General features: G+C 39.1%; 1 protein-coding gene across 11 annotated transcripts in view; it reads left to right on the top strand.

Moving 5' to 3' along the window:
• Window positions 1–9560, top strand: part of PRDM15 (PR/SET domain 15) — a 39944-nt gene extending 30384 nt beyond the window's left edge. For 8 of the 11 annotated variants that reach the window (XM_054831346.1, XM_054831326.1, XM_054831304.1 and 5 more), the window contains 8 exons: window positions 251–330; window positions 935–1054; window positions 1777–1908; window positions 2410–2493; window positions 2692–2867; window positions 4078–4158; window positions 4536–4748; window positions 5257–9559. In XM_054831346.1, coding sequence (XP_054687321.1) covers window positions 251–330; window positions 935–1054; window positions 1777–1908; window positions 2410–2493; window positions 2692–2867; window positions 4078–4158; window positions 4536–4748; window positions 5257–5733 — 1363 coding nt within the window. In that variant the 3' untranslated portion in view covers window positions 5734–9559. Of the gene's footprint in view, window positions 1–250; window positions 331–934; window positions 1055–1776; window positions 1909–2409; window positions 2494–2691; window positions 2868–4077; window positions 4159–4535; window positions 4749–5256 lie in introns of all 11 variants that reach the window. The other 3 variants (XM_054831394.1, XM_054831385.1, XM_054831365.1) reach the window with 2 other exon arrangements.
• The last annotated feature ends 2776 nt before the right edge of the window (window positions 9561–12336 follow it).

Genomic DNA, 12336 nt, shown 5'->3' with positions numbered 1-12336 from the left:
GCTTTATAAAGTATAAATCTATGATTTTGGTAAATATTTTTTACAAACTGATTTGAGGATGTAGCAATGCTAGACTGCTCCAAGCTTGCAGTGAACTTACGGGTTTCTTCAGGTTAATTTTAAAAATGCATTTTCAAGGAACTTTTGCAGTAATTAGTATTACCAAATGAAATACCGTTACTGACAGAGATGCCTGAAAATCACCTCTGTTTCAAGAAAGAATGACAGGTTTTGGTCTCTTTGGTTTCAGATACATCCATCCATGTGAAATCTGTGGAAGGATTTTTAACAGTATAGGAAATCTGGAAAGACATAAGCTTATACATACAGGTAAAAATGTTGCATTTCTTTATTATGATCAATATTTTGAAAAGAAATTTCTGTTGCCAGTGCCTGCCTTATTTTTTTCAGGACGAAATAAATTATGGGTTTTTACTGTAAGTTACAATAAGATAAATGTTATATTTATGCTTTTAGGGTAGACCAGTTTTCTAAAGCAAATAGTATTAATGAAGATACTTGGTCTAGGCACACAATCCAGATTCCTAGTTAATACGATGCAGGATTCATCTGCTAAAAATCCCAATTCTGCATTCTTTTCTTCCCCAAATTCTTATCCATGCCACCTTCTCACCATTACATAGCCTGAAAACTGCTATTGCAAAATCATTTTTAAAAGCTCATTATTATTTCATGCTATTCAGTGTTTTCCTACCTCAGTCTTTATCCTTTTTTTCAGATCTCACACAAAAAGCCAGCTTTTCTCTCCAAAGTCTTCTAATGTAGTTTGGGCTACAATACGCATGAAAGGTGTGGTTGGCAACACAAGTGGACTGTTGCCCTCTAATTCACCAGTTTAGTCAGTTTTTTAGGAGATGCACATTTTTCATTAACATTTTTTTTGTTTATTTTGTCTTTTAAATTTATTTTTAAGGTGTAAAAAGTCATGCTTGTGAGCAATGTGGCAAATCATTTGCTAGAAAAGACATGTTAAAAGAACATATGCGAGTCCATGATAATATCCGAGAATACTTGTGTGCAGAATGTGGCAAAGGTATGTCTAATGCCTTGTTTTCCATTAATTGTGATACTGAATAGCAGGTGAATATCTGAATTAAACTTACTTCCATTCTTAGAATATTGGGAAGGTCCTCAGCGTGCTGTAAATCCTGCATTTTTGAGAGGTAGAAACTGTCTTAATCAGGAGTCTTATGGATGCATAAACTACCCCTAATTTTATACAATTTAGTTTCATGGCCTGTAAGACAAAACTGATTTTAATAAAATTTGCTTCTGTCAGATCGAGGAGTGCTTGCCTGATCCCCAATGCATTTGTAGCACAGAGGTGAATAAGAGATTTTTTTCATTCTAGGCTGTTTTCAGGCTTAAGAAATAGACAAGTTTCTCCCTGTAGGAGCCTGAAGAGTCAAAGTTGCTTTGACTTTTTGAATTGTTCGTGTTATAACTTGAACAGATCTGAACTGGTATTTTAGTGGAAGGCAGTAAGTCTGACATCTCTAATGATGTTTTGTCTTTGCTGGTCCCTGCTGGTTTGCTTCTTCCTCAGTGGTTACTCAAATGTTTTTCAGAGCTTTTGCCTGGAATTAAAATAATAATGACAATGTGCACTGCTACCTAAACAATTAAAAATATGCAGTTATAGACACACAGGAAATATAATCTTAGAGCTCTTGGCTAACAACGTGATCATCCTGAGTTCTCCTCTGAAGGTGGGAGTGATGGACTAATTGTCATGCTGTACCCTTGGTCTCACAGGTATGAAGACAAAACACGCGCTTCGTCACCACATGAAACTTCACAAAGGGATTAAAGAATACGAATGCAAGGAATGTCACCGAAAATTTGCACAGAAAGTCAACATGCTGAAGCATTACAAAAGACACACGGGTGAGATCTCTAAAGATGTACAAAATTTGCACTGAATCAGTTAAATGCTTCCCAAGAGAACTTATCTAGAACAGTCAGAAAGTATGAGGAACACTAGTTAAAAAATGTGCATGTTCTGCTTTCTGAAAAGTGAGATTTTGTCCTCTCGTCACCAAGACCACCTGTTCTACAATTAAGATACATAGTTTGGTTGGTTTCATGTTTTGCTCTTTTAAGAGAGGTGGTTCTGGTACAGGGTAGGTCTAGAGTGTTGGTTTTGGTTTAAGTTAGTCTTCAGGTTCTCATTTCCCAAAACAAACTTTTACCTCCCACATCAATTCCTTTTGGATTCACTTTCTGCCAGACATTAGTGGCATGGCTTAGATAAAAATAGCTGGTAAAGCTGGGCTGCTTCTACTTGTTTGGCTGTGATTTTTTTTTCCCCCAATAATATGAGACTTGGAATTGTCCCAGATACCTGAGACTATTTTCACTCTGATGCTAAATGTGCTCTTCATGCAGGAATCAAAGATTTCATGTGTGAGCTCTGTGGCAAGACATTTAGTGAGCGAAATACAATGGAGACTCATAAGTTGATTCATACAGGTAAATCCTCTAAAAACCAGTATCCAAAGACAATAGCTTAATTTTCTTCCTAGACTTGCTTATAGATTTGCCAGCCTTGGAACTAGCGTTACACATCATGTGACCAACATAAAATTGTTCCTCTTGTTGCGATGCTGACAATACAATACTAATCTTCAGGGACTGTTGCTAACAGCATTTCCTTCCATCTGCCTCCAGTAGGAAAACAGTGGACATGTTCAGTCTGTGATAAGAAATATGTCACTGATTACATGCTACAGAAGCACATCCAGCTCACTCATGATAAGGTAGAAGCCCAGAGCTGTCAGCTGTGTGGGACAAAGGTTTCTACCAGAGCGTCCATGAGTCGACATATGAGGCGTAAACATCCAGAGGTGAGTTAGTTTGGCAGGTAAATTGTGGGGTGGTTTGTTTGGGTGTTTTGGTTTTTTTGTTGTTTTTTTTTTATTTAAGAAATTTTATGGCCCTCAGTGACTTGAAAGGAATTACTTTTTTTTTTTCTTTTTTCTCTTTTTTTCTGATCTTTTGGGGCCAATTTTAGGTAGTGTCTGTTAAGCATGCGTTTAACTGAATCAGCCCTTTCATTATGTTATGTTTCAGTGGTAAACATATCTGGTTGTCAGTCCCTAAAAATGAAGTTGTTCTGATTGTTTTAAATCCCTTTTCTTTTTCTGCCTTAGCTTAAATGTATATTTTTTCATGTTTTGTCTTCATCCATTAGGGAGTATAATTGATTCTTTTTCCCCATTGTGTTCTCTGTATTCAGAACTGATCTGAAGGAAGTGGTGAATGGAGAGGTAATAGCAGCATCTGCTGATGATACAAAATTATTCTTAGTATTAAAGATGAATGCTGACTGCTGAGTGTCTGGATTAGAGAGATGTTTTGTCTGACCCCAGTGAAGCTTTTCTGTGTTCTAAATTTCTGAATTCAGCTGTTGTGTTTCTCCTCAGCATTTCTTGTTTAGGTTGACTAAGGTTTGTCCATTCCCTTGGAGGCTTTTTTTTTTTTTTTTTACACTACCACTTTATCTTTAGTATTGCTTTGCCTTGAACTATCCCTATTTTTTTATCATCATGACTGGGAAGGAAATAAACAAAAAGCTTTGTTTATTGATTTATTGATTAAAAATGCAGCTGAATATCTGCAATCCAGAGGGCAATTTATCTCTGTTCTTTGATAAGCTGAGATGTATAGATTCAGCTGAAAACAATGGGGTAGGACACAGTTGATAGGTTTATAAATATAAATGCTAAAATAATAACTATTTTTCAAACACATTGTTTGTTTTCTGTAGAATTCATCACTTCCAAGTGGGCTGTGTTCTGTGTAGAATATGAAAATAAATGTATTCTTCTGTAGTTGTATTTAAAGTTTGCTGGTTTTCAGCAAGAAGGAAGAGATTATATGCCATGGGGTTATTTTAAAAAAAGCCACGGTTAAATCCCTTGTGTTAAATGATATGTGTAAAACGTTAGATTACCTCATATTTGCTTTGTGACAGGATTTATTAAGGCAATGCTGAATTGTTTGACTGTGGTATGCACTGCTGCCGTTCACCAGCCGTTACCTCTTTGTCCGCAGATTCTTTCTGTGCGGATTGATGATTTAGAGCAGCTGCCAGAGACAACTACCATTGATGCCTCCTCCATTGGGATCGTTCAGGTAAATTTCACCATTGCACAATTGTGGTGGCAGTGAGATTCCAGGCTTACTGGAGGGTGAGGCAGGGACATCACTTTTTGGTACATATCATAGCTGGGCGTAGGCTGACGGGCAAGGAATGTGCTTTTTTAGAGTCAGCCCCAGCTTAACATGTATAAGCAGATGCAAGCTGTTGATCTGTTAGGTTGTATAACACCGGTGCTGGTAAAACGGAGGTAATTACAGCGTGAGGTCTCATTCCCTGAAATCAGTTTTTTGCTAAAGTTTGTTTCTTCACTTGAGAATTGACAGTAAACCAGCTTCAGGTCATAGCCTCTTACTTGGAACTTCACTAAACAAAATGACTTGATGTCTTGTTTGGAAATGTGTTGCTCCAGCCGGAATTAGCCTTGGAACAGGGAGAATTACCAGAAGGGAAACAGCATATGAAAGCTCCTAAACGTGGCCAGAAACGAAAACAAAAGTCAGGTGAGGAGGAGGAAGCCCAAGTGCCTGAGGACCATGCCTTCAGTGAATACACAGAGAAGGAAGGTGAATTCACAGGGAATGTTGGAGATGAGACTAATTCAGCTGTACAGAGCATCCAGCAGGTGAGCTCCAGTAGCAGGGGGATGGGTAGCAGGTATTTCTTAGAGGGATAACCCTTCTGTTTTTCCTAAAAGCAAATGCAAAAGAGTGGTCGGAACATTTAGGTCTAATTTGATAAATCATGGTAATATGAAGATGAATAGAAACTTTAAAAATCCAAGGAGTTGGACCAGTAAGCTCCTCGTGTTTGTTTTAATTTCCTTTGGTGTTACCATCTCCTTGTTTGGCAGATACCACTGACTGGCTGAAGCTGTGACGACAAATGTGAAACTTAATTCAGTTGCTTGTTTTGAATGTTGTATATGCCACCTGCCCATTACCTTCTTATTTCTATGCTTGGAAGTTGTTATATTCCAAGCTTTCTGTGTTCCCCTCTGTGTGTATGACTTTTCTTGCTGGCAGTAGCAACATACAAGCCCATCAGCACTCAGGTGATCTTTCTTGATGCTTAGCATTTGGTAGTTAGCTGCCAAATACAAGGCTGAGGTTACCTTTCTGTTTTTTCCACAGGTGGTGGTGACCCTTGGTGACCCAAATGTCACAGCCCCTTCCAGTTCTGTCGGGCTGACAAATATCACTGTTACCCCCATTACGACAGCAGCCGGAACCCAATTCACAAACCTCCAACCGGTGGCTGTGGGCCACCTGACTGCACCTGAACGGCAATTACAGCTGGATAACTCAATTCTCACCGTGACGTTTGACACCGTCAGTGGTTCCGCCATGCTGCACAACCGCCAAAATGACATTCAGATCCAGCCGCAGCCAGAGGCAGCCAATCCTCAGTCTGTGGCCCATTTCATAAACCTGACCACCTTGGTGAACTCCATTGCTCCTCTCGGGAACCAGATAACAGAACAGCATCCTCTGGCGTGGAGGTCAGTGCCTCAGACTGACGTCTTGCAGTCCCAGGCGCAGCCAACGCAACAGCCATCAGGACAGCAACAGGTTCAAACAGAGCAACAACAACAGATGTATAGTTACTAATTTATACTTTGAAAAGTTTTGAAATGGACAATACTTGGAGACAAAACCACACAGATGTTTGGAAAATTTCTAATAGGATTGTTTGCTGGATACCAAACAGAGATGGGAAAATGTTTATACAATGAAATGTAAGCTAAAATTGGCATAGCACCCTGCAACACCCAAATCTTGAGATTTTCATGCTGTCTCTAGACCTTGCACTGTCTTAAAAAAAAGAAAAAAGAAAAAATCTCACCATAAATTTAGCACCCCCTTGCACTGTGTATTTTGTGCAGATTGAGATTTGACAGGAACATCCTAACACATCTTAACCAAAGCAGGGAAATCCTAAATGTGACAGCACTGGTGATTTACAAAACTCTTTTAGTCATCCCATGTCACTTCTTTTCAGTCTGGAAATTACATGAAGACCTTGTTCACGGTGAGGTGGAATGCACTTGTGGTCAGCTGGTAGAGACTGAAATGTAAAGACACAAATGGGCAAAACAATAATTTCCTTGGGTTTTATCTTCTTTAGGTCTTGTATCTAACAACATTGGTAAAGTAGGTGGAGGTTGAGGCTTTTGGGGTGGGGATGAGTGTGGTGTGGAAAAAATATACCAATTTCACAAAGTATTTCCATTTTAGTCATGGAAGAAGCCCTGTACCCATAACACAGTGTTAGTGCTACTTGAATCAGATAGCTGGTCTAATGCTAAAGCAATTTTTATGGTCTTCTAGTCAAGTTTGAATCAAACCAATTATGAACTGAAAAAAGAATGTGATACATTTTAATGTAATTTTTCAAAACCGCTCTTTCAATCTTGCTTTTAGCTCGTAGGCCTGAAGAGCAATCAGTCCCCTTTGATCAAGTTCAGGATGTGAATTTTTTTCAATTAGTCTTCTTTCATCATGTAATAAACATTTGAGAAAGCATCTTTTTATATATGTATACATATATATATATATCCTTTCTACTTTACTGTGTGTTCCTGGTGAGTATTTGTGTGGAAAAACAGTTACCAATATGATAATTTTTTTTTTATCCCCATATTTCCCTTTCTTACAGAAGTAATGTATGGATTCTGTTCCTTCTGTTTCCAAACCTATTTCCAAAATTGATAGCCACACAAGATTGTGTGAAATGCAAGAAAAAAGAATGTCCGAAGCATCTTCTGCCACATGGAGGCAGTATGCCCTAGTGTATGATGGGCAAGGTTTGCATGACTATTGGGGATATAAATAGTGGGTTGGATCAAACACATCATTGCTGATACTACACTTTCATTCCTTTCTCCATACATTGATGTGCAGTCTGGACTTTTGCATGTCAAGAAGATGGTACCTTTCCCACAGAGAAAAAGCAGCTGATAGCAAAAAGGAATAAACTAAAAAAAAAAAAAAAAAAAAAAAAAGAAGTAAAAAAGTTGCTGCCTGGAATCCTGAAAGGCAAATCTGTCCTTCTAGCTATGGCTGAAGAACAAGGTCCTTTGGGGCAGCAGACTGAGCCACAGAACTGTGCTAAAGGTTTTTGCTGAGGATAAAGCAGCTGCTGTGTTTGACAGTGAAGATAGATTAATGGTTGTAAATGGTCTGTGCCTATCGTATTTATGAAAATGTTCTATGTATTAGCAAAAATATGAGTAGGAATGACTTCAGCTTTGAAAGTCTGTATTAACATGGACTACTTGACCCCTAAAGGATGCCTTATAATCTCTACAACAAATTTTTCCAAAGTATAAACGTCTGGATATTAAAATTAACCTCCAATGGTTTTCTTGGTGCCGTAGCAGTGTCCAGAGGCTCACTACGCTAGGCTCTGTGTAAAGCTTAGTTGCAACAGGACATGTATAGGAAAGGCGTTTCCGGTGGGACATTTTGTGTGACGGGAGCAGAACTACTTTTCTGTAAATGTCAACAAGCCCATAAAATGTCTGCATGGGAGGGACCTATATTTGATGGGACAAAGATGCATATCAGAAAGAAAATATCGTTTACTGCTGTGGGAAAGAGAATTTTTCATTCCCTAGCCCTTCTCTTTTCCTCAGGTCCTTGTCACACAATACCATGAGATCCTGTAATTTTATTAGCCTCCCAATATCCTGAGAAGTGTAGTTTTATGTCTCTCTGACACCTGGATTATTTCGTTACTGGCTTGAGCCAGTCAAGTTTCTCCTTAGCTATCCTGTCCACAGATGCTTCCCCTTCAAATCAAACCCACTGGTCAAGAGGAAGCTAGTTTTTATTTATGAAATATGTTGTTTATGTACTTCAAAATACTTGAGACTTTTTTTTTTTCTGTGTTTGGTGCCTAATTGGTAAAGGCACGTTATCTTTTTGGCAGGGTACTTTGAAGGAAAAAAAAAAAAAGGGAGAAGGAAAGCAAATGTAGAGGTCCTAGGTCAAGTTGTTATGGTAAATAAAAGATGGCTAACATATAAAAAAATCCATATATATATATATATATACACACACACGGAGGGTTACAGTGCTGCATATAGAGTTTCTAGAAGATCAGGGGTTTGTTTAGACATATGTAAATGGTGATAAAGCTATTAAGTGGGGAAGAAGAGGTTTTTTGTCTTAGCTGCAGAGTGAGTACGTCTGTTCTGTGTTAATACTACTGATAGTAGCTTCATGATGCATTGAATCAACCTGAGTCATTTTAACATGTAATTGTCTATTTCATAAGAGTTGCATATGGACATAATCAACCTTTATAGAGACCTTTCTGACTTCACAAAACCTCTTTATCCCAACATGATCCTCTGGTACTCTGCACCCTTCCGCAGTCAAGCATCCCTCCCATGCTAACTGGCCTGCATAATTCCATCCAGGCAAGTTAGCATCTTACCTTTCTGATAACGATTGATTATGGCTGATTTAAAGGGAATGGTCACACAATAAATGCTTGCGTGTTGGTGGTCACATAGAAAAGAAATGGCTCTCTTCAGTCTCCCAGTATCCCCAAAATCATAGAACAGCCCAGGTTTGCAAGGACTTCGAAAGATTGTCTGGTCCAGCCTTTTCTGGGAAAGGGAGCCTAGATGGGATTATCCAGCACCCTGCCCAATTGCATCTTTAAAACCTCCAGTGACAGGGACTCTACCATGTCCTTGGGGAGGTTGTTCCAGTTCTTACTATAAAAATAATCTTCGATAATATTCTGCTTCAGGAGGGAAGAATACAGCCACTGGAAGGGCTTTGACTAGGCCAGGCAATAGAACGTTCTCTAAAAGCAAATCTTCCCAGAGCACTCCTTTTAGAAACGATCTTGACTTTCCCTGGCACCTCATCATCTCTCAGTATGATTTTATTCTTACAACTGTTATTAACATCCCTATGAGAACAGAACTTTATCTTGGGTGTGCTGCAACATGAAAAAAATTAAAAACATTATTTTGTTTGGTTTTGTTTCAAACAAATTATTTTGTTTGGAGATGTTAGAAATTGATGCCTTTTCAGACAGAGCTTACCTTGGACAAGTAGTGAATGCCAGCTGCTCTCCCAACTAAGCCTTTTTCAGATGAATACCAAAGGTATACTGATGCTGTTTCAAACTGCACAAGAAATAGAACTATGTAAGGGATGTGCAATCTGAATTTCTTTTGCCAATTTGTTACTAGCCTTTTCAGCTCTAGGATGTGAAGGTTATTGTTTTCAGCCATGTGTTGGAGATTTTGCGTAACAACTGTTCAGTAACAAACTGGAATTACTTTGAGCCAAAGGAGTGATGTTGTGTAGTGTTGTATAATGTCATTGTTTATTGCTAAGACTATTATTTAATTGAATGCTGTCTGTGGCACGTGGGCTCTGAAGTAAAGGAGCATCAAGGTACAGAACGCTTTCTCTACTAGTGTTATTCTTTTCTGGTCCTTAATGCATCAAACATTTTCTTTTTCTTCAAATCACATAGACTTGCTTCAAAAGCAATAAGCATAAGCATTCTCTCATAGAACTTTGTACATCCCACAATATACAGAGACATGGGATAGTGTACTAAAATATTTATTCTGTAGCTTGTTACTGGATAATAACAGAAAGCAGAGGAGACCAAATCCTTGGCTATGGTCTGTGGTCAGTTCTCTCAGGAAAACCTACTGTGTCAATCGCTATTACACTCTAAAATTAAACTTTTCTTTTTAGATGTGTTAGTATAAAAAGTGAGTATTTTTGCAGAAACTTAACAGTCTCCTATCTAACCAGCCACATTTCTATACCTTTTTATTGTTCCAGAAATTTTTTGAAGGTAACAGCTAGGTAACAGTTGAATTTGTTTCTAGAGCTGAATTTTCTGCCAGTTTGTCAGAGTGATTTACTAGTGTTCTGCATACATAAAGATGCCTCAATGGAAAAAATACCATACATCCAAATGACAATCATATAAAAACTATAGGTACTACATGAAAATGGATAGGGTGAATAGCTTCATTAGTATTGCTTTGTGAATTCTCGTTTGGTAATGAGATTTCCTCAGTGCTATTTAAAGTAATAATAATGTCACTCCTCCTAATTACTTCTGGCCTTACATTTATTATTGAGATAGGCGTACCTGTTGGAAAAATCTTTAACCCTTTGTATTTTTGGCATGCCTTTTTGCGGTGGTTGCGTGTTGGCCTCTTCTGGTATAAAGGGAGAAGGAAACATATTGGAGGAGGATGCTGCTGATCCACACCACGGTGCAGAGCAAAGCTCTGCTTGGAGCAGTTTTGGAGACACATGCTGCAGCCAAGTGGCTTGCATCTGTCAGATCAGTTACCAAGGTTTGTTTTCATGTAAGGGCTTTTGCCTTACAGCAAACCCAAAGTGTCATGTTGGCAACAAGAGAAAGAAAAGAAGTGTTTCTATCATGTTTGTCATCAACTCTTCTTCAGTACGGAGATGCTACTATGATATTTGTGCTGAGTATGGCAAGAAGCCATTCCATTTTATTAAAAATATTGGAACACTGTAAAAAGCCAGAGGTACTTCACCTAGACAGTGTAGCCGTGGTTGGAAAAGATGTTTCTTGCCCCTGAAATGCTTTGAGAAAGGATTTATTTTCCCTCCTGGGTGCTAAAGTGCTGTTGTGCACATGCACTGCTGCCAGCTACAAAGCACACAGATAGTTCAGACTGGAATTCAGTATCGCAAGCCCTCGCAGTACAGCTAACGATGGCCGACACATTGGATCGCTTTTCCTGAGAGTCCAAGCTCTGTTGCTAAACTTAAATTCCCAACAGCTGAGCTGAGAGGGGCAGAGAGGGCATGCTTTGAGTGTGGCAGGGAAGGTGAGACTTGTCCAGGAGACTTCAGTCTTGCCCCTAGGGTCAGGATTTCATCAACGTTTGTCGTGACGATACTCTCTTTCTGCCTTATCCATGAGCTGTTCTGACCAGTTACAGTGCCTAGTTAGATGCTAACACTTTTGAAAAGCTGGTTATTAGTTGCAATGGCTGTTAGCCATGTCAAAAGCATTTAAAATTACTGAGTTTGGGGATTTATTTAATCTGAAGGAAAGTTTTTAAGTTCTAATGTCTTTTTGCTGTCAGTTGAGTGCTTTCCCTTATTTTTCTGTTTACTTATGGATTTTGGTTCTAAAAGGTGTTTAAGGTGTTCAGTAAATGTAACGAAAATAGAAATGGCTACAAAAAAGTGTAGTAATGGCAGAGCGAGGAGTTGAAATTAGGAGACACTAATGATGCCAATTTTTCTACAGATTTCCACTCTTCTCCCCACGTGAGTGTGAGGTTCTTGCCATGACACTAGCTCAGGGAAGGAGATGGCACATGCTCTGGCTCATTTGCCAGAACTACTCGTGTAGGGATTGATGCGCTGGGTTCTGTTGAGAGCAAATACCAGCTGTGTTCTATCAGCCTCCCTCTGAAGCCACGTCCTCACTTCAGTATCTCTTCCTAACAGAGCTGGCTGTTTCCACAGAGCTCACAGGAATATGAGTGGCTCTGAGACTCGTACCTCTCACATGTAGTGAACTTCAAGAAACAGATTCAAAGCTGGAAAGAAAGGGACCTGAGAGCTGAGAGGCAATGAAGTTAGTTGGAAGGGCAGCTGGAAAAAAAAAAAAAAAAGCTGGGAGAACACATACTTAGCCTGCTGTTACGAACTGTATGGTAAGTTGTGGTGATGCAGTGCTGTTAACTAAATGTTAGCGATTATTGCACTTAGGTGCTTTTTTTCTAGCAGAACTTGTATTCTGTTACTTGAGAAAGCGTTAGTGTGTGTTCAGTTTACCATAAATTAAAGGTAAAACACGCTCGGTGTGTTATATGCAGCAACATGCAGAAACCAAAGGGTAAGATACTCAAATGATAAGAGAATGAAGCAGGTCCACATTTCATCACTTTTGGGAAGAGCAAAAGCAAGGTTGTGGGCAGCGTTCTCTCAAGAGTGACTGTCCTTTCTCACGCACAGAACAGACATGCTCTGTTGTATACGTGATATCTGCATGCAAGTTGGGCACAGGAGTGTCATCGAGGGGGTGACACTGGAATAAAGAGGTGTGTTTTACAATCAAAAACCAAACCAACAAAATCAAATCAGCTCATTAAAGGAAAGGATGGGGAAGCTCTAACCCCAGTTCCTTGCTGTGCCAAGGAGACAGCGATAAAAAAAAATGGTTCTCAA

The sequence above is a fragment of the Grus americana genome, chromosome 1 (genome assembly GCF_028858705.1).
Source record: "Grus americana isolate bGruAme1 chromosome 1, bGruAme1.mat, whole genome shotgun sequence".
NCBI classification, from domain to species: Eukaryota; Metazoa; Chordata; class Aves; order Gruiformes; family Gruidae; genus Grus; species Grus americana.
Note: the sequence above shows the minus strand (reverse complement) of the source record. Positions and strands in the feature narration are given on the sequence as shown.